Source organism: Lissotriton vulgaris, chromosome 2_1 (genome assembly GCF_964263255.1).
Source record: "Lissotriton vulgaris chromosome 2_1, aLisVul1.2, whole genome shotgun sequence".
Classification (NCBI taxonomy): domain Eukaryota; kingdom Metazoa; phylum Chordata; class Amphibia; order Caudata; family Salamandridae; genus Lissotriton; species Lissotriton vulgaris.
The window spans coordinates 790,795,577-790,819,057 of record NC_141687.1 but is presented as its reverse complement, the minus strand read 5'-3'; the positions used below and the strand labels follow the sequence as shown (position 1 = coordinate 790,819,057).

Genomic DNA, 23,481 nt, shown 5'->3' with positions numbered 1-23,481 from the left:
GCTGCTGTGTTTTGCAGTAAAGCAAAGAGAAGCATAATCAGAGCCTTCGTAGACTGACATAGAATACTGAATGTTCACAAAATGTTTTGCCTGCCTTTGCATGAAAATACTAGCCAGGCATGTAAGGCATACCTTTCCATTCACCCGCGTTTGGGGATTACCGACCTTCTTTTACTTATTTTCTCAAACCTAACAAATGCCTCTACAGGAATTACAGGGTCCCCCACTTTTCAAACTCATATGAATGCGCACAGACGCCGCGTCACCGCTCCTCACAAGCCCCTCAATATGCCCTCTTTCTATGTTTGCAGCTGCTTACAAACTAAACACGGGGCGGCTCTCGGTGCTAAACAGAGCGTCAGCACGCAGCGTAACGTTCTCTGACCTTTCACCTCCTGGTTGTCTTCATCCAATGTAGTTGGGCGCTGTGCGCATGCGCGATGCCTGTTCTTTCCTTTCCCCTCTGTGCACCGGCACTGGCAGCGTGTGCCAGTGTGATCCAGAGAAAAGCAGCTCGGGCAGCGCCTGTTCAATAACCACTCGTACGCTACAACCAACGACAGAAGCGCCCAGTATAATACAAGGTGAAGAGCGTCCCTCTCGCCGCGTCGACTCATATGTTGGCTCTAGTATTTAGTATACCAATGGCCATGCTCCCTCCTGCACACATGCTGCTCTGTCATTTCTTACCGTCAGCTGAAACGCAGTTCAGAATATCACCGTTTTTAGCAGATACGTAATTGCAACCATCCCCCAATTAAGTCTTCAACTCTCCCTATCCCGTCTGACAGCGTAGGTAGTAATTTCATGTTCACCAGTACTCACAGTCTCTAGTTTGACCATGAACACGAGCAATTTCGACTTTCCTGGCGTCGCATACAAATGCCTGCCAACTGTTATACCCTCCTCTGATTATCCTGCCCGTAAACACACACACAGGTCCTCATTACCAGCATGACTGTACTGACCCGTACACTGAACTCTACATCAAGGCACACCCATTTTTCTGTATCATGGCTGTTAGTGTTAACTCAAGAGTTAGGAGAGGATGTGCCTTAAAAGCGAGAGCTGCCAACCTTGGAACTGGCAGTTGGGGACACAGGTTCGAGCGTCGGCTCTACATCCTGTGATTTTGGGCAAATCACTTAATCTCCCTGTGCCTATCAAAAATGAATGTGTGTCCTTAGACAACGTAACTGGTGCTCATGTAAAGCGCTCCAATACCTTCGGGTCGAGTTCGCGCTCTATAAAACTGCTAAAAACAAAACTCATGCACTCCTTTTGTTGATACATCTCAGATGTACGCAAAGGCAGCCACTGCCAGGCTGGCGTGTGAAATACGACTGTAGTTAGCCTTGTTGACAAATATGGCAATGGCCCTTGAATCCATTGCCAGCATATGTTTTCATTTTAACTATTTGCCATGGCTTGTTTTCACATGAGAAGAATTCTAAGGCAGTTAGATGAACGGCGTGCCATGCGTCACATGCAGAAAAAATAGCAGCCAGCCACCAGTAGCATTTCATCCCATCTCTGGTTGTCAACTTATTTTTAGCAACAGCCTTCAGAGAGCTTGCATTTTCATGCAGGCGGCAGTCAGTCGTTGTGCGCAAATGTCATTTCCGTTGTAAATTGGTAGACTCCAATGTTTGTGTAAAAAATCATTCGATTTTGAAGTTGCACTGTTTCTTGGAAAATGTTCCGATGGCTCCTAAAAAAGTACTGTGCGAAAAAGAACTGGCAGTGCTGAGGTGACTCTGGTGTTGTCATTGGTGCAACAGGGGCTGAAACAGAAATGCTGAGTAGGTAAAGATTTGCTTCCCACTTTCAGATGCCGCCCAAAAAAGGAGCAGACGTACCTAAACAACATCCAATCATTGGGAGATTTGGGACCTCGTTAAAGATTGGTATTGTCGGATTGCCAAATGTTGGGTAAGTGGTCTACAGAATATTCTGATAGTAAATACCAATTGTTTTTCGTGCAGATCCAGTGATTGTGGACTTCCAAGTTTTTGATTATGCATTTCGTCCAGCTTAACTTTGCTACACACTTTCTTATTCATTAATATGCACGGCTATCTACAGTTCTGTTTTTGTTTTACAAATTAAATGAAACGTATTTCCGAAATGCATGCAAAAAATAAAGCTTTGGTGCACGGTGTGATTTACTTAAAGCGAAAGCATTCTGTTAGATTGCCTGGATTGCCTGTACCCCTGGAGTTTGGTTTTGTTTATGTTCCTACCTTTGGGACTTCTGGTATGTGATTTAGGCACACGTATTTGTAGGACTTTTTCTTTTGTTATAAATTGGTGGAGCAGAATCCCCATGCAATCTTGAGAGAGAGCAGAGTATTCCACTATATTGCAAAATGTCTTCTTTCCATTTCCTAGCTAATGTAAAAATGCACACTGATGCTTTAACGTCTGCCATAAGTATTTAGCTGTAAATATCTCAAGTGGGGAAATAGAAGCAAGAGGTATAAGAACCCCACTCAGCTTCCAAACGTATATACCAAACAAACCTAAGTGGAACGGGATGATATGTTACTGGGGGAATCCCTTTTGGAAAAACCTGTGGGACCCTCAACAGCTATTTTAGGTCTGTGGTTTATTCGGTGCCACTGACGTACTAGTGATAGCTTCATCATTCCGTCTCCTCTTCTCCACCAGGAGAATGAAGAACAAAGAGATAGTTTGGAATCCGCATCAGAATAAACATCTAAAATTACCTCTTATCTAGGAATAGTTCATTTATTAGGAGCCTGGATAAGTGTAAGATAAAAATGAAGGTGGATGTCTGTAGGGATGTGTAATGTGCCCCTCGCATCACGCCATAAAAACAGGTCTACATGTTTCAGCCTACATACTCCCCAAACCAGTCAGTGACTTTCTTCAGGACCGGTAAGGTCTCCTTGTTTCCAAGCCATTCAGAACAATGTCCCCTGGCTTTGGTGTAGTCCGGATCCCTTTTTTTCGGGTTATGGAGAATACACTGTTCTCTCTTATCTTGATCGTGTGGGCCCATAGATACTTGGGGGTAAGGCAGAGGAGCTGTACTCTTGTGGTGCAGCACGTCTGTTCAAATGCGGATCCCAAACAAACTCTTTGTTCAGAGATTAGCTCTTGGTGTAGGAAAAGACCTGATGATGCAGCTACTAGTACGTCAGTGGCATCGAATATTCCACTGATAAAAAATACCTCTTGAGGGTCCCGCAGATTTTTCAAATAGGGATCCCTCCAGTTTGAGATCCCACTCCTCTTTAATAAGTATTTAGCTGCCATTAAAGTACAGTAGGAGGTAGTGAAATTCGTTCTCTATCAACGTTTCCAAATTGGTGAAGTTCAACCATTGTTTGTTTGTCCCATACTACCAGAAATTTGAAGTTACTTTAAACAACTGGGAGTATCCAAAATGATAAATCAAATCTCACTGACATATTTGTGTGTTAGATATATTGGCTTCTGGCACATATACTTTGTACAAATAATAAAGCTAGTTGTCATAATGAATAATTTCTGGATTATTTTTTCTAAACTAACTGTTTCTGAAACAGGAAGGGCTTGAAAGCTAACATTTAGTTGATTTACAGTGGGTGTGGAGTGGGCTTGGTAGTTCGGGCTGGACTGTTCCCATGAGGCACAGGGTCAAGACTGATTTGCATATAGCTGTGTCTGAACTGGGTTGCCGAAGTGAGCAAAAAAATGATGATGGTTTCACCCCAGATCTGTGACTGGGGGTGAGTGTCTGAAAAGTTGCAGTGCTCCGTCCATTATCTACTTGTGTATGCTTTGTTCGCCCTAAGTTGGCAGGGTATGCCCAGACGTGGGTCCCTTGCTCTCTTTGCCACTGGAATCAAGCTAGCCAGGCTGATGAGGGCTGTTAGCCCGAAACTGGTCCCAGGATGCTTGTTTCCGGTCCAGGAAAGACATGGCTTGGCAGTTCGACCTGGACTGTTCCCATTAGGCACAGGGTCAAGTCTGATTTGCATATAGCTGTGTCGTAACTGGGGTGGCGAAGTGAGCTAAAGAACGATGATGGATGAACCCAGATCTGTGATGGGGGTGAGTGTCTGGAAAGTTTAAGCGCCCCGTCCATCATCTCCTAGTGTTTGCTTTGTTCGCCCTAAGTTGGCAGGGTATGCTCAGACATGGGTCCCATGCTCACTTTGCCACTGGAATCAAGCTAGCCTGGCTGATGAGGGCTGTTAGCCTGAAACCGGTCCCAGGATGCAGGTTTCCGGTCCAAGGGAGACATGGCTTGGCAGTTCGGGCTGGACTGTTCCATGAGGCACAGGGTCAAGACTGATATGTTTATAGCTGTCCCTGAACTGGGGTGGCAAAGTGAGCGAAAGAACAATGAAGGATTCAACCCAGATATGTGACTGGGGGTGAGTGTCTGAAATGTTTTTAGCGCTCCGTCCATCAAATCCTTGTTTTTGCTGTGGAGAATGTTGTGCCACATGTTTATCCCCATGTGAGTTTATTCCAGCCTCCAGTGTTTCCTTCTAGCATGAGTGTACCGTAAACCTGAAAAATCCCAGAATGATGCTGCGTGTAGTGCTATGAATGAAGTGGCTTCCAATCTTCAGATGTACTGTGCTATAAACTCTCTTTTTTCTTGAATGGACATTTCTGAGCCCAATTAATTAATTGATAAAGGTGCTACATGGGAGTTTCATCCACTTTGATATATGTAAAATGTTGATATCTGCCATTTAATAGACTTCAGGGAGGTGAGGCAATTCTAAAGTAGCCTGGTGAACTCCATTCAGATTAGAGTTTTTTGTTTGCTTTTGTATTTTCAGTCCTTCTCTTGAGTCTAGAGCCTGGTTAGAGCCTAATAGTATGCTCAGTTGTTTGATATTTCCTTCTCTTGGGTTTTGCTCGGATGTGAGAGTTTTTATAAAATTCTATAGGTGGCTAGTCATGATTTTTGCGGCAGCTGAAAGGAAATTGACTTCTTCCAAAACTTTGACATTCTATTTTGAGAAGGTATATATTAATGTATTTTGTAGTTGTGCGTTTAAGACCTGGGAGAAATTAATTGCATGATGCTGTGCAAGGCATTGTAGAGAGGGTACTTTGATCTAGTTTGCCGTCTTCTAATCCTGTTAATTTCTACATTCTTCAAGATGAGAGGAGACGATTTAGTACATAATTTGACTTTTTAGAGGTGCGTTCAGTAGGAAAGGAGTACATGCTATGTCTGCTAAGGATGTTTGCCCTGTTAGACTTGAAGGATACTAGAAAGTCCTTGCAGTTTTTTTGGGTTGTGCACACATTTCTTTTCAGGATTTTTGGTTCACTCTGCCAAACACATTGACTATTACTCCTTACTCTTGATTGGTTGGTTGTTTCATTGATGTGATTGGTTTATTGCTCTTGCTCTGCACACACAACTGGCAATTTGTTTTCTGTTTTAACCTTTACATTTTTTTGTATCTACTTCGAATGCCTCGTTATGACGCGGTGGAAGTTTTCATAATTTTTCGTTTCTGTTGGTTTTCTTTGTATAGATATGTAGGTGTAATGAACAACATCACATTCATTTTAGTAAACTGTCAGACCTAAATGAAACCATACTTTGCCTTATTCTGTAGAGAAGAGCTGTGTGCTATGTTAGTGTGACAATGCGTGATCAATAAATGCCCAGACCTCATCTGAATTTGTGTTGCTACTTATTTATTGTGTATCAACACTAGTTTCAGTGTGTGTGTGTGCATGTGTGTGTGTGTGTGTGTGTGTGTGTGTGTGTGAGAGAGAGAGAGAGAGTGGGACCTTCTACTAATTGTTGAGTACAAGGCTTCCACAATCTGTGCTAGTCTGTTAGTGTGACTTTGGTGTTGACTAATACTCTAAAATGATGCTCTAGCCCACAGTTTACTAGGTTCATCACAATTCAAAGAATTTGTTCAAGAGGTAATAAAAATACAAGCGGTGCAACAGTAAACATGTTTGGCTAAAGTTTGCATTGAAGACCATGAGCTCAATTTATTTGTATGTTATGTCTTTTTGTATGGCACCTTTTCAGCCCCACCTTCCTTTTCTCTGGGTTGTTTCGGTTTTTGTGGATGACATCCAACCTTGTGTATTAACTACTCATTTAGTATCAGAATAAACCTTATTTGATCTAAATAAATAGACCATAAAAGTTCAATAAAAAGGGAAACAAAAGAGATACATTAAAATACAATTACTATCCAAATATATCTATAATGATACATAATAAAACAGTTAATGTTAGGGCATTGTCATGCCTTGGCAATCCCCTATCTATAAAGTCCAACTAAAGACAGTACATAATCAGAATCAATACACGAGGGAAAGAAGGAGAACTAAAAACCTCAACTAAGAGTCTGATATGCACTCCTGCTGATATGATTATCACTTAGAAATGAGTAATATGTACCAAGAGGAGTGCCAGTATGCCAGCTCTATGTATGTGTAAACCCAAGCAGACATGAGAGCGAGGTATAATCAATATAACAGCCTTCTTGGCTGGCTTAATAAGAGAACCAGAGCCCCACGGCCCAAAACCACATGCTCACGCCTCAAGACATCAAAGAGAAGAAGGAGGCTTAAATCCACCTGGGAAGGGCTACAAGAGGACAACTAACTAGAGTACTGGTAGCTCTGTACGAGAACAAGACAAGAACATTTAGTAAGACATAATATGAATCATCCCTTGTCAAACCACAAGTCTGAAAACATTTATAAAATTATAAACAATTTGAAATCAAGATCAGGACTGCCTTGTACGAATACCTACATATTCAAAATAGTGACTAAGCATCAGCAAATCAGGTTTTCATTTGGCAATAACGTAATCACAGAGCACTTTAGTGGAAGAATGAGTTTGATAATTGACACAATGACTGGCATTGGTCTTCACTGGATACAATTCATATATTTTTTAGGTCTCGCCTGCGTAGGCTGCGCATGCGCAGTCTTGCTGGCAAGATTTTATGATTTAGAGGGGCTTTGAGTATCGGCCTTTAAGCCCCGCCCCTCTTTCCCATTGGCCGGTGTCACCGTTTATGCTAAACGGTTGCCAGCCATTGGGAAAGAGGTTTTGATGACTTATACTTTTCTCTTTGTCAGACGGCCCACTTGGACGGGATCGTCTGACTTCCTTCTGCTGCAAAAGGTTTCTTATCTTTATGGGGCCAAACACATGGCCCCATAAAGATAACAAACCTTTTACTTAAGAGGGAAAGCAGGCCAGGCCGTCCAAGTGGGACGGCAGAAAAAGAAAAGCCTACGTCATGGCGCTTGTTTTTTAAGGTGCAGTGAAATGAACCGGGTTCCAGCGGCTATCTAGTTTAGGATTGCCCTCAATATTATCCGTTCTTCCCGTTCATTGGACTCGATGTACACACACTCTTTCTCTATCTCATCTGCTCTGCTCACACCCCTCCCAAGATCAGCAGAAGACGTGTGGCTGACTATCACCCCGCTCAACGACTGGGAAACCAGAGGGAGAGACTACATTTGGAAGGGCTGCTATGCTGGAGGGAGTGACAGCGTAGTTCTTGAGGCACGAGGGTTGCTGTTTGGTGCTGACAGAAGGCGCATGGGCATCCTGTAGATGCAGCAGTCATTTACTGAGCAGTTCCATCCCACTGGCTCGCGATAAGTGTTGCTGCCTGCCTGCTTCCCAGCCTGCGCACAGCCTCGGCCACCCTCCTTCAGCGCCCCCCTCCCTGGCATCCACCCCAGTCTGGCAAAGTTGGCTCTAAGCACTCCCCAAAGATGCGTTCATTGAAATGGGACAGCATGTGGTGCAGAGAGAGGGTGAATGAGTAATCATCAGATTTCGATTGTGGGTTCGTGAAATGAATAGATTCCCTTTCCTCTGTAGACTTGCAGGTCGGGTCGATGGATAGTTCCTATCCTCAAACCTTGCCCCCAGATTTTCTGGGGCGAACCCCTCTTGCTGCCCCATGTCTGTCCTTTGCAGAGAGCTCCCGGGATGTTTAGCGTTGCTCTCATCTCCTAGGAGCCGGAGTGAGTGAAAGCTGCTGGCTGACCGTCTACATGGAGGCTTTCAGGTTTGAGAAGATTTCCAAGCAGTCGGGGTAAGTACAACGTGCCCCTGGGCACTCGGTGCACAGATGTATATTTCCGTTGCCACTGAGGCGGCCGTGACGCTAAGCACAAGGTCCCGTGCACGTTCTGCGAGAATGAAAATTTGAGGGCAGGAATTTGGCAGCTCATCAAGTTGACAGAAGAGGAACGGCGGACCTGCTGTAGGGGGGCCAGGCCGGATAACTTTGAAGTTCCTAGTCTCTTTTTAGCACAACAATAGGGATTGATTGCACGTGCACAGCTGCAGTTTATGAATTGGCTCCCGAGCAGAGAGGCAGCACAGTTTACATGATTTTTCAAGGACTAGTTTGTGTGCGACTGAGATCCGAAAGAAAGTTTGGAATTTATTTTTACAGATGATTTGACGTTAACCCTCCTAAATAGGTGGTTTTAAACTATCTGCACAGTGACATGATCATGGTTTATTGCCTTTTGATTTGGTATTTCTGAAAATGTCCGTGGACAATGGTTACTCATATGTTTAACGATATGTTGGAAGCAGTGTTGAGTTTTTCGGTTTAGCTCTACATTCTAATGTTGCAGGACAACTTACAGAGCATAATTTATTGGAAGTCAGTGCTCTGCTCTTTCACTAGCTTGCACTTGATGCTGTCTGTACTACATGCGAACATCCGGCCGTGGGTCTTGAGAGACCAGAATTTCTTTTAAATAGTTGTTACTCGGCTGCTATGAGCTGTGATTTTAAAACATCTGCGTGAATAATCTGAGGATTGTGAGTGCTTTAGGCAAAATAGAAATGTGACTTTCCGACCCTCACCATGTCCATTTTGCCCTTTTGTGTTACTCTGGTTGTGTCACTAGTGCCACACATTAAGCTGCTTATGGAATGGCAGGCCCTGCATAGTTCCTACTTAGCTCACCATCTTCACTATTTGCTTTAGAGCTGCCACAGTGGGCCCTATCCGCACACATTTCTGTGCACCTATGTGACACTTGGGTGCAAAAAAATGCATTTATGTGTGTGTATGAGAAACTCAAAGCAAAAGCGATCTGTGGACTGCTTGAATTCATTGTAGTCACTGGCAATGGTTTAAATGAGCCAGTACTGAGTGCCAGCACTTTTTAGGTTTCGCTGAGCCAGCGCATGCGCTGCACCGAGACATTTTGTATCGAGATTTTCAAAGTGCTGCCACAGCAGGCTTTTGGTATCCTAGCGCTTGCGTGCACGCTCACAGCCGCCATCTGCCTCCCTTCCAGCTCTTCCCGGCTGACTGAGCTTAGCCGTGTATGATTCCCAATGAAGCTCCCGCAGGTGCACATCACCGCCCTATCTACTCAATTATAATATACGTTTTTCTGTTGTGATGTCATGAATTGATGGATGTTTCATGGTTTATGATGTCACTTAGCGCATATTATCGAAAGACATACAATCTTTAATTATTTATGCAACTTCAGTGGTTGTTTTTGAGTGATAACTTGGGAGTGATAACTTGGTGGTTTTTGCTAATTGAGTTCTCAATAGCAATCTTAAGTGCTACCTGCTTTTGGGCATTGTCATATTGCACTCAGGCTTTCCAACTATTACTGTTGATGAAATTCTGACCCTACTCGCCACTAAAGAGCCTCTCTCTCACTCTCTCTCTCCTCTCACAGACTCACTCTCACAGACTCACTCTCACACAGACTCACTCTCACACAGACTCACTCTCACACAGACTCACTCTCTCACAGACTCACTCTCTCACAGACTCACTCTCTCACAGACTCACTCTCTCACAGACTCACTCTCTCACAGACTCACTCTCTCACAGACTCAATCTCACAGACAATCTCACACAGGCACTCTCACACAGGCACTCTCACACAGGCACTCTCACACAGGCACTCTCACACAGGCACTCTCACACACTCTCTCTGACACTCTCTCTGACACTCTCTCTCACACTCTCTCTGACACTCTCTCACAGACACTCTCTCACAGACACTCTCTCTCAGACACTCTCTCTCAGACACTCTCTCTCAGACACTCTCTCTCAGACACTCTCTCTCAGACACTCTCTCTCAGACACTCTCTCTGACACTCTCTCTCTGACACTCTCTCTCAGACACTCTCTCTCAGACACTCTCTCTCAGACACTCTCTCTCAGACACTCTCTCTCAGACACTCTCTCTCAGACACTTTCTCTCAGACTCGCTCACAGGCACTCTCTCACAGGCACTCTCTCACAGGCACTCTCTCACAGGCACTCTCTCACAGGCACTCTCTCACAGGCACTCTCTCACAGGCACTCTCTCACAGGTACTCTCTCACAGGTACTCTCTCACAGGCACTCTCCCACAGACTCTCCCTCACAGACTCTCTCTGACAGACTCTCTCTCACACTCTCACAGGCACTCTCTCAGAGACACTTTCTCTCAGACTCTCACAGACACTCACTCACAGACTCTCGCTCGCAGACACTCACACAGGCACTCTTTCACAGGCACTCTTTCACAGGCACTCTTTCACAGGCACTCTCTCACAGACACTCTCTCACAGACACTCTCTCACACTTTCTCACAGACACTTTCTCACAGACACTTTCTCACAGACACTTTCTCACAGACACTTTCTCACAGACACTTTCTCACAGACACTTTCTCACAGACCCTCTCCCACAGACCCTCTCCCACAGACCCTCTCCCACAGACCCTCTCCCACAGACCCTCTCCCACAGACCCTCTCCCACAGACCCTCTCCCACAGACCCTCTCCCACAGACGCTCTCTCACAGACGCTCTCACAGACGCTCTCTCACAGACGCTCTCTCACAGACGCTCTCTCACAGACGCTCTCTCACAGACGCTCTCTCACAGACACTCTCTCACAGACACTCTCTCACAGACACTCTCTCACAGACACTCTCTCACAGACACTCTCTCACAGACACTCTCTCACAGACACTCTCTCACAGACACTCCCTCACAGACACTCTCTGACACTCTCTCAGACACTCTCTCACTCTCCCTCACTCTCTCAGACACCCTCTCACTATCACAGACACTCTCTCACAGACTCTCTCACAGAAACCCTCGCAGATTCTCACATATTCTCTCACAGATTTTCACAGACTCTCACACTCTCTCAGACTCTCTCTCTCACATACACTCACACTCTCTCACATTCTCACACTCTCTCACAGACTCACACTCTCTCACAGACTCACACTCTCTCACAGACTCACACTCTCTCACAGACTCACACTCTCTCACAGACTCACACTCTCTCAGACTCACACTCTCTCAGACTCACACTCTCTCAGACTCACACTCTCACAGACTCACACTCTCTCACAGACTCACACTCTCTCACAGACTCACACTCTCTCACAGACTCACACTCTCTCAAAGACTCACACTCTCTCAAAGACTCACACTCTCTCACAGACTCACACTCTCTCACAGACTCACACTCTCTCACAGACTCACACTCTCTCACAGACTCACACTCTCTCACAGACTCACACTCTCACAGACTCACACTCTCACAGACTCACACTCTCTCACAGACTCACACTCTCTCACAGACTCACACTCTCTCACAGACTCACACTCTCTCACAGACTCACTCTCTCTCACAGACACACTCACAGACACACTCACAGACACACTCACAGACACACTCACAGACACACTCACAGACACACTCACAGACACACTCACAGACACACTCACAGACACACTCACAGACTCACTCACACAGACTCACTCACACAGACTCACTCACACAGACTCACTCACACAGACTCACTCACACAGACTCACTCACACAGACTCACTCACACAGACTCACTCACACAGACTCACTCACACAGACTCACACACTCTCTCACACACTCTCTCACTCTCACTCTCTCACAGACGCTCTCACAGACTCAGCCACTCTCTCTCAGCCACTCTCTCTCAGCCACTCTCTCTCAGCCACTCTCTCTCAGCCACTCTCTCTCAGCCACTCTCTCTCAGCCACTCTCTCTCAGCCACTCTCTCTCAGCCACTCTGTCTCAGCCACTCTGTCTCAGCCACTCTGTCTCAGCCACTCTGTCTCAGCCACTCTGTCTCAGCCACTCTGTCTCAGCCACTCTGTCTCAGCCACTCTGTCTCAGCCACTCTGTCTCAGCCACTCTGTCTCAGCCACTCTGTCTCAGCCACTCTGTCTCAGCGACTCTGTCTCAGCCACTCTGTCTCAGCCACTCTGTCTCAGCCACTCTCACAGACACTCTCTCTCACAGACACTCTCTCTCACGGACTCTCTCTCTCTCACGGACTCTCTCTCTCTCACGGACTCTCTCTCACGGACTCTCTCTCTCTCACGGACTCTCTCTCACGGACTCTCTCTCTCTCACGGACTCTCTCTCTCTCACGGACTCTCTCTCTCTCACGGACTCTCTCTCTCACTGACTCCCTCTCTCACTGACTCCCTCTCTCGCTGACTCTCTCTCTCGCTGACTCTCTCTCTCACTGACTCTCTCTCTCACGGAATCTCTCTCTCACGGAATCTCTCTCACTGACTCTCTCTCTCACTGACTCTCTCTCTCACTGACTCTCTCACTGACTCTCTCTCTCACTGACTCTCTCTCTCACTGACTCTCTCTCTCACTGACTCTCTCTCTCACGGACTCTCTCTCTCACTGACTCTCTCTCTCACGGACTCTCTCTCTCACGGACTCTCTCTCTCACGGACTCTCTCTCTCACGGACTCTCTCTCTCACGGACTCTCTCTCTCACGGACTCTCTCTCTCACGGACTCTCTCTCTCACGGACTCTCTCTCTCACGGACTCTCTCTCTCACGGACTCTCTCTCTCACTGACTCTCTCTCTCACGGACTCTCTCTCTCTCACGGACTCTCTCTCTCTCACGGACTCTCTCTCTCTCACGGACTCTCTCTCTCTCACGGACTCTCTCTCTCACTGACTCCCTCTCTCACTGACTCCCTCTCTCGCTGACTCTCTCTCTCGCTGACTCTCTCTCTCGCTGACTCTCTCTCTCACTGACTCTCTCTCTCACGGAATCTCTCTCTCACGGAATCTCTCTCACTGACTCTCTCTCTCACTGACTCTCTCTCTCACTGACTCTCTCTCTCACTGACTCTCTCACTGACTCTCTCTCTCACTGACTCTCTCTCTCACTGACTCTCTCTCTCACGGACTCTCTCTCTCACGGACTCTCTCTCTCACGGACTCTCTCTCTCACGGACTCTCTCTCTCACGGACTCTCTCTCTCACGGACTCTCTCTCTCACGGACTCTCTCTCTCACGGACTCTCTCTCTCACGGACTCTCTCTCTCACGGACTCTCTCTCTCACGGACTCTCTCTCTCACGGACTCTCTCTCTCACTGACTCTCTCTCTCTCACGGACTCTCTCTCTCTCACGGACTCTCTCTCTCTCACGGACTCTCTCTCTCTCACGGACTCTCTCTCTCTCACGGACTCTCTCTCTCTCACGGACTCTCTCTCTCTCACGGACTCTCTCTCTCACGGACTCTCTCTCTCACGGACTCTCTCTCTCACGGACTCTCTCTCTCACGGACTCTCTCTCTCACGGACTCTCTCTCTCACGGACTCTCTCTCTCACGGACTCTCTCTCTCACGGACTCTCTCTCTCACGGACTCTCTCTCTCTCACTGACTCTCTCTCACTGACTCTCTCTCTCACGGACTCTCTCTCTCACGGACTCTCTCTCTCTCACTGACTCTCTCTCACTGACTCTCTCTCTCACTGACTCACGAACTCTGACTCTCTCACAGACACTCTCTCACAGACACTCTCTCACAGACACTCTCTCACAGACACTCTCTCACAGACACTCTCTCACAGACACTCTCTCACAGACACTCTCTCACAGACACTCTCTCACAGACACTCTCTCACAGACACTCTCTCACAGACACTCTCTCACAGACACTCTCTCACAGACACTCTCTCACAGACACTCTCTCACAGACACTCTCTCACAGACACTCTCTCTCACACTTCTTTCACACACTCTGTCACACACTCTGTCACACACTCTGTCACACACTCTGTCACACACTCTGTCACACACTCTGTCACACACTCTGTCACACACTCTGTCACACACTCTGTCACACACTCTGTCACACACTCTGTCACACACTCTGTCACACACTCTGTCACACACTCTGTCACACACTCTGTCACACACTCTGTCACACACTCTGTCACACACTCTCCCTCACACACTCTCTCACAGACACTCTCACAGACTCTCACAGACACTCTCCCTCCCTCTCTCTCTCACTGACTGACTGACTCACTCTCACTGACTGACTCACTCTTTCTCACTGACTGACTCACTCTTTCTCACTGACTGACTCACTCTTTCTCACTGACTGACTTGCTCTCTCTCACTGACTGACTCACTCTCTCTCACTGACTGACTCTCTCTCTCTCTCTCATTGACTGACTCTCTCTCTCTCTCATTGACTGACTCACTCTCTCACTGACTGACTCTCTCACTGACTGATGACTCTCTCTCTCACGGACTCTCTCTCACGGACTCTCCCTCACGGACTCTCCCTCACGGACTCTCCCTCACGGACTCTCCCTCACGGACTCTCCCTCACGGACTCTCCCTCACGGACTCTCCCTCACGGACTCTCCCTCACGGACTCTCTCTCACGGACTCTCTCTCACGGACTCTCTCTCATGGACTCTCTCTCATGGACTCTCTCTCATGGACTCTCTCTCATGGACTCTCTCTCATGGACTCTCTCTCATGGACTCTCTCTCATGGACTCTCTCTCATGGACTCTCTCTCATGGACTCTCTCTCATGGACTCTCTCTCATGGACTCTCTCTCATGGACTCTCTCTCTCACAAACTTCTTTCTCATGGACTCTCTCTCATGGACTCTCTCATGGACTCTCTCATGGACTCTCTCTCATGAACTCTCTCACTGACAGACTCTCTCACTGACAGACTCTCACTGACAGACTCTCACTGACAGACTCTCACTGACAGACTCTCACTGACAGACTCTCCCACTGACAGACTCTCCCACTGACAGACTCTCCCACTGACAGACTCTCTCACTGACAGACTCTCTCACTGACAGACTCTCTCTCACTGACAGACTCTCTCTCACTGACAGACTCTCTCTCACTGACAGACTCCCTCTCACTGACTGACTCCCTCTCACTGACTGACTCCCTCTCACTGACTGACTCCCTCTCACTGACTGACTCCCTCTCACTGACTGACTCCCTCTCACTGACTGACTCCCTCTCACTGACTGACTCCCTCTCACTGACTGACTCCCTCTCACTGACTGACTCCCTCTCACTGACTGACTCCCTCTCACTGACTGACTCCCTCTCACTGACTGACTCCCTCTCACTGACTGACTCCCTCTCACTGACTGACTCCCTCTCACTGACTGACTCCCTCTCACTGACTCTCTCTCACTGACTCTCTCTCACTGACTGAATCTCTCACTGACTGACTCTCTCTCACTGACTGTCTCTTTCTCACTGACTGTCTCTTTCTCACTGACTGTCTCTTTCTCACTGACTGTCTCTCTCTCACTGACTGACTCTCACTGACTGACTCTCACTGACTGACTCTTTTCACTGACTGACACTCACACTCACTGACTGACGCTCTCGCTAAAAGACTGACGCTCTCGCTAAAAGACTGACGCTCTCGCTAAAAGACTGACGCTCTCGCTAAAAGACTGACGCTCTCGCTAAAAGACTGACGCTCTCGCTAAAAGACTGACGCTCTCGCTAAAAGACTGACGCTCTCGCTAAAAGACTGACGCTCTCGCTAAAAGACTGACTCGCTAAAAGACTGACTCGCTAAAAGACTGACTCGCTAAAAGACTGACTCGCTAAAAGACTGACTCGCTAAAAGACTGACTCGCTAAAAGACTGACTCGCTAAAAGACTGACTCGCTAAAAGACTGACTCGCTAAAAGACTGACTCGCTAAAAGACTGACTCGCTAAAAGACTGACTCGCTAAAAGACTGACTCGCTAAAAGACTGACTCTCGCTAAAAGACTGACTCTCGCTAAAAGACTGACTCTCGCTAAAAGACTGACTCTCGCTAAAAGACTGACTCTCGCTAAAAGACTGACTCTCGCTAAAAGACTGACTCTCGCTTAAAGACTGACTCTCGCTTAAAGACTGACTCTCGCTTAAAGACTGACTTTCGCTTAAAGACTGACTCTCGCTTAAAGACTGACTCTCGCTTAAAGACTGACTCTCGCTTAAAGACTGACTCTCGCTAAAAGACTGACTCTCGCTAAAAGACTGACTCTCGCTAAAAGACTGACTCTCGCTAAAAGACTGACTCTCGCTAAAAGACTGACTCTCGCTAAAAGACTGACTCTCGCTAAAAGACTGACTCTCGCTAAAAGACTGACTCTCGCTAAAAGACTGACTCTCGCTTAAAGACTGACTCTCGCTTAAAGACTGACTCTCGCTTAAAGACTGACTTTCGCTTAAAGACTGACTCTCGCTTAAAGACTGACTCTCGCTTAAAGACTGACTGTCGCTTAAAGACTGACTCTCGCTTAAAGACTGACTCTCGCTTAAAGACTGACTCTCGCTTAAAGACTGACTCTCGCTTAAAGACTGACTCTCGCTTAAAGACTGACTCTCGCTTAAAGACTGACTCTCGCTTAAAGACTGACTCGCTTAAAGACTGACTCTCGCTTAAAGACTGACTCTCGCTTAAAGACTGACTCTCGCTTAAAGACTGACTCTCGCTTAAAGACTGACTCTCGCTTAAAGACTGACTCTCGCTTAAAGACTGACTCTCGCTTAAAGACTGACTCTCGCTTAAAGACTGACTCTCGCTTAAAGACTGACTCACTTTCACTGACTATCTCACTGACTCTCTCACTGACTCTCTCACTGACTCTCTCACTGACTCTCTCACTGACTCTCTCACTGACTCTCTCACCGACTCTCTCACTGACTCTCTCACCGACTCTCTCACCGACTCTCTCACCGACTCTCTCACCGACTCTCTCACCGACTCTCTCACCGACTCTCTCACCGACTCTCTCACCGACTCTCTCACTCTCATTCACTCTCACTGGCTGACTCTCACTGACTCTCACTGGCTGACTCTCACTCTCTCACTGGCTGACTCTCACTCTCTCACTAACTGACTGGCTGACTCTCTCACTCAGTCTCACTGACTGACTGACTGACCTTCACCCTCCTGTTATTTATGCCCCCCATAACAAAAAAAAACACAACAAGCAACCATTGGGACAGGCAGATGCAAGTTGCCAGCATTGAAAGGACAAAAAAACCTCAAGGCATTATTTTTAATACTTTTTTAATATTGTCGTATAGTTGTACATAATGCTTTTTTGGTCATATTTAAGGTAACAAAAATGCTTCTGACACTTTATTATAACCTTTCAGCATGCTGCAAACTTCTGTACAGCACAGCTTAAAGACATAGGTAAAGTCAATATCTCTGGCTAAATACTTATAAGTTCCCAAAGGCGAGACCTATTGGCTATGCCAATGCTTGTTTTCTAAGGCTCCATTTTCATGGCTTTTTTGCTTGGGGTGAAATCTATAGCATTAGCTCATTTGAAGTGTGAGTGCCTTTGGGTAGCTGATGGTCATTCTTAATTAGAAAGTTTACTCTTTGAGTAATTATTATTAATGATATTAAGTATTTATAGTGCAACCAGGACCATAAGAGAGGTGTGCAGCCTTTACAAATAACAGTTATCTAAGAGCAAAGAATGCACCGAGATAGGGAAAGGGAAGAAAGATAGTTAAGATTTAATAATCTGGAGCTCTTAGGAAGTTGGCTGTGGTAGCATTTCCATGTACATAAAGTATGTATGTGGTAGGTAAGTAGACTAGTCAGTCAGTTTTAATTGTTACAAGGAAATTATTTGGGCAAGGTTTAGCGTTGGACCGGGAATTGTTTAAACAGCAAGAAGTGAGATTTTTCTGGGAGAATTCATGCTCCTCATGTCTCTGGATCCTAATGAGATGATCAAAAATTCACCTAAGTAGATGATGAGTATTATCCTGTATGGCCTTATAATAAGAATATGTAGCTTGAAGCATAAACTTTCTTGTAGAGGGAAGCCAGAGAACGTCATACAGAATAGAAGGGATTTATTAAATTTTTGTTTGCTTTCTGTACCTATCTGCCTGCTCAGTAAAAGTAAATAAAGACAGGGCAACCCAATAATCCCCAAGGAACTGGGTAAATATGCAATATAGAAAAGGTACCTTGAGGAATTGTTTCCACTATTAATTAATATTTTTCACAAGCCATCAATATGTGCATTCAATCAAATAGACATCGGAACCATGGTATCGATCGTTTTTTCAACTTTATATCATATATTATGTAAGAAACAATGAATCATTTGCAACAAATAGAAAAAGGCAACACAAACCACACTATTACAATCAATATCCTTCCGATAGTGTGTTATACTGTTGGTATTGTATGTATTATATACATATATACATAACGTGCTCCTGAAGCCTCAGTCAGCTCATTCAACAATTTTTGACATGAATGTTGTAGTTCTTATTTGTAACCAAACAGTATATAGGCGTCGACGTTTCGGTCTTTAACATGCGATTTTCACCAAGACCATCCTCAGGACTGACAGTTGCTCAAAATATCTACAAAATATACAATATGTACAATATATTAGATCCCGTTCCTAATGTCCAATATAGTTGATTGTCTGCTAACACTAACCGTCACCACACCCAGTGTGACTATACACAAAATATACATTACTCACTATGTTACAAGTTGAGAAACATCAATCTTCATAGACCAATAGGGAAGTCTTAACCATAGACCATCCAATTTCCACGTGCTCCTGTACAAACAAGTATATATACACTAAGCATATGCCTTTATGTTCAAACAACATCTGTCCAACCTAAACTACTTTAATCACTGGTTCAGCTTACCTCCTCAAAGAGATAGGAACATTTCCAAAGTGGCTCGGTAATTCTCGTGTTTCTATCGTTTTCAATTAGTGTGGTTCCAATCTAAAGTACAAACACGGAAGATAACTTCCATAAGTACATGGGAATAACTAGCGTGACCGTAACTATCCCAGTACCCCTCCAATGGTACTTACTTCCACACTGTGTATAGAGCGGGACTCCAATTCACTCCGTCTCTATTCGAAACCGGCTCACAATGTTACCGGAGGCGACTACATTAAAGTCGCGGACTCCGCGCATGCGCAGATGGGGGAAGTCGCTTTAGTCTATGAGGCGGCCATTTGTAAATGGTTCTCATACCTGCACTATCCTATGGACCATATTGTATTATCAACGCCACTATACATAAAAAACATAACCACATATCATCAGTTATGTGTCCAATAAATGTTCACGTAGTTGGATGGTGCTAGGGATTGAAACAGCCCATAAACATATTGATAAACTCAAACAAGAAATAGCAGATTTGGAGAAACAAATTAGGGAGGATCAAACTGTGACTGACGCTGAGGAGTTTTTGAAAAAGTTAGAAACCCAGATAGCGGATTTTTTGAAGACCAATATACTGAAGAAAACTGACAAATTACAGAAAGATCTTAAGTATTACTCAAAAGAACGCACATACCCTTATCTCAGAAAGGAGTTTTTTCAACAGGGTCAGGGACAAGCACAGTGGACCACTAAACACTTAACTTTTTCTGATACAGCATCCACAAGTTCAGACGACAGTGCACATAGGGGCAGCAGCTCAAACCAAGGATTTGGTAGAGGACAGGGTCGTGGCTCTTTTTTACCGAGAGGCCAGACACCAGCACGAGGACGGACTCGGTCAACCCGGAGGGGTTGGTACAGAAATCAGTACACACCAGGGTTCAGGCAAACGAGGAACAACTTTTACGAATGGTAGACGAAATGGACACAGGAAGTGAAGTTAGAATTTCGAACCCAACCTTAGAGGTGGTACCTATATTTAATTTATCTAAACATGAATTAAATAGACAAGAACTAGAACTGTTGAGCTATGGACTATCTTATGTGCCTACAAATAGGAATGATCACTTTACAACTCTAATGGAAATTCAGAAATTCTTCCGCACTCTTCGTCTAAAACAGTTTTTCAACAAGACCCCAGTCAGTAGTCAATATAATGTTACAGCACCCAACCAACGTAATGTTACAGGTCTCCGCTGTCCCTCGACATTTTATCCGGCAAACAGCTTAATGCCGAAGGAACTTTTAACTTTTGAAAATGTAGTGTTGTTAGAAATAGATCAACTCTTCAAAGAAAAAAAGAAATATGTGAGATACAATTTCACGAAAGAACAACATGAGACACTGGTTGCCCTGGCTAAACGTGATGATATTTATATCAAACCCGCAGACAAAGGGGGCAGTATAATAGTGCAAGATAAGACTGATTATGACAAAGAGGCACTACGTCAACTTAATAACCCTCTCCACTACACCAAATTAAGGGGTGACCCTACAGATAAGATCAGGAAGGACATATTAACTGTTACGAAGACGGGTCTTGATGGGTTATGGCTAAGTCAAAAAGAATATGAATACTTAAATAAGAATGATTTCACAATTCCGGCATTCTATATACTGCCGAAAATCCATAAAAACGAGCAAAACCCCCCCGGTAGACCAATTGTCGCGGGGTGTGGGTCAATTTTGCAACCCTTGGCCGAGTATGTTGATTTCTTTATTAAGCCTTTCGTACCACTTACCCAGTCATACACTAAAGACAGTATAAGTGTAATAAATGCTTTGGAAGGCATTTCTTTTGACCCTACGATCAACATTCTTGTTACGATGGATATTGAGAGTTTATACTCTAATATCCCACAGAGAGAAGCAGTGGACATACTTGAAAAAATTCTTAATACACAGATCCGCCCGATGCAAGTACCAGTTGACTTTGTCATTCAGTGTGCCAAAATAGCTCTCGAATGTAACTATTTTCTATTTAATGATGACTTTTATGGTCAAAGAAAAGGGGTGGCTATGGGAGCGATTTTCGCTCCCAATATAGCCAATTTGTATGTGGCAGATTTTGAGGATAAAAACATTCATAATAACAACCCGTTTGGACCACACATCACTAAATACCTTAGGTATATAGATGATGTCTGTCTAGTTTGGGAAGGAAGTGAGGATCATCTATTAACATTTCACAGATGGTTAAATGAACAAAATGATAACCTAAAATTCACCATGGAATATAGTAATCAAAGTATACATTTTTTAGACTTGAACATCTTACATGATAATGGCAACTTGGTGGTAAACTTGTATACGAAACCCACGTCACGTAACACTCTTTTAAAATATTCCAGCCACCACCCTAGGAATCTACGGGATAACCTCCCTTTTGGCCAGTTCTTGAGAATCAAACGTAACTGTACCAAAAGGGAGGATTATTTCAGGGAGGCGAAGATTTTACAACAAAAATTGGTGGCCAGACAATATCCAAATAGATTGGTAAAAAGAGCTCTTAAACGAGCATGGTACTATGACCGGACATCACTTTTGGATCAAAATAAACAAAAAGAAGTATCAGACAATACCATTGCTTGTATTACCACTTTTGGAACTGAATCTAATGAGATTAAAACGATTGTTACAAGAAACTGGCACCTTATACAGAAAAGTGAATTGCAGCTTAAATGTCCATACTTTGCATTCAAGAGGGCTAGGAATCTACGTGATTTCCTGGTTAAAACATACAGAGAACCAAGGATAAATACCATACACAGTCAGTGGGGTATGACACCTAGAGTGGGCCATTATCCCTGTGGACAATGTGTAGCTTGTGACACAACCGCGGTTACGAAATCATGTACACTGAACGGGAAAGAAATTGTGATGAGACATCATTCGAACTGCTTGACAAAAAACGTCATCTACTGTATACTATGTCCATGTAGTTTAGCTTACATTGGTAAGACAACCCAAGAGGTGAAAAAAAAAATAACCCAGCACCAATCTAGAATTAGATGTAAAGTGTTGACAGCACCCATGGTGGAACATTATATCGAAAAGTCACATGGTCCACAGGACATGAAATGGTTTGTACTTGAGGTGATTAAGGGGTCAAAAAGAAGGACCAATGTAGATCGTCTGCTAACTATAAAAGAAAACAGATGGATATGGATGTGTAGGACGATGGTTCAGGGACTTAACCAATATGTGGAATGGCACAATTTAGCAACCCTATAATTATTCCTCATTTGTGATTTATAAGTATACTTCTGTTTGTAATGTTGATGGTGGTTCTCTTAGACTGGTCCCGACTGTGATGCTGAAAATCGAATCTTTGACTTAATTCATCTAGGGTTTAAGGCGCAGTCGATCTGTATATATTTTAATATTTTCACTAAAATACCGGGCTGATAATAGTCGGTTAAGTTTTTTATGTATAGTGGCGTTGATAATACAATATGGTCCATAGGATAGTGCAGGTATGAGAACCATTTACAAATGGCCACCTCATAGACTAAAGCGACTTCCCCCATCTGCGCATGCGCGGAGTCCGCGACTTTAATGTAGTCGCCTCCGGTAACATTGTGAGCCGGTTTCGAATAGAGACGGAGTGAATTGGAGTCCCGCTCTATACACAGTGTGGAAGTAAGTACCATTGGAGGGGTACTGGGATAGTTACGGTCACGCTAGTTATTCCCATGTACTTATGGAAGTTATCTTCCGTGTTTGTACTTTAGATTGGAACCACACTAATTGAAAACGATAGAAACACGAGAATTACCGAGCCACTTTGGAAATGTTCCTATCTCTTTGAGGAGGTAAGCTGAACCAGTGATTAAAGTAGTTTAGGTTGGACAGATGTTGTTTGAACATAAAGGCATATGCTTAGTGTATATATACTTGTTTGTACAGGAGCACGTGGAAATTGGATGGTCTATGGTTAAGACTTCCCTATTGGTCTATGAAGATTGATGTTTCTCAACTTGTAACATAGTGAGTAATGTATATTTTGTGTATAGTCACACTGGGTGTGGTGACGGTTAGTGTTAGCAGACAATCAATTATATTGGACATTAGGAACGGGATCTAATATATTGTACATATTGTATATTTTGTAGATATTTTGAGCAACTGTCAGTCCTGAGGATGGTCTTGGTGAAAATCGCATGTTAAAGACCGAAACGTCGACGCCTATATACTGTTTTTTTTTTTTGTTTTTTTGTTTTTTTTTTAAAACCTTTATTTACAAATGCACAATACACAGCGTCTGCCTACAACCCCACAGGGCCGGCCGCTATGACAAAAACAGGCTGAGCGAAAAGTGTAATACGAGGCAGCACGTTGCTAGAGCAATCTATCACATCGACATTATCGGCAAGAGCGCAATATCATACAATTAGGATAAGAAAGGTTTAATTTTATGTT

At 44.7% G+C, this 23,481-nt stretch overlaps 1 protein-coding gene across 1 annotated transcript in view; it reads left to right on the top strand.

The window, feature by feature from the left end:
• Positions 1-414: 414 nt before the first annotated feature.
• OLA1 (Obg like ATPase 1) overlaps positions 415-23,481 on the top strand; it is a 713,352-nt gene continuing 690,285 nt past the window's right edge. The window contains exons 1-2 of the mRNA XM_086956152.1: positions 415-584; positions 1,832-1,932. Coding sequence (XP_086812278.1) covers positions 1,832-1,932 — 101 coding nt within the window. The 5' untranslated portion in view covers positions 415-584. The remainder of the gene's footprint in view (positions 585-1,831; positions 1,933-23,481) is intronic.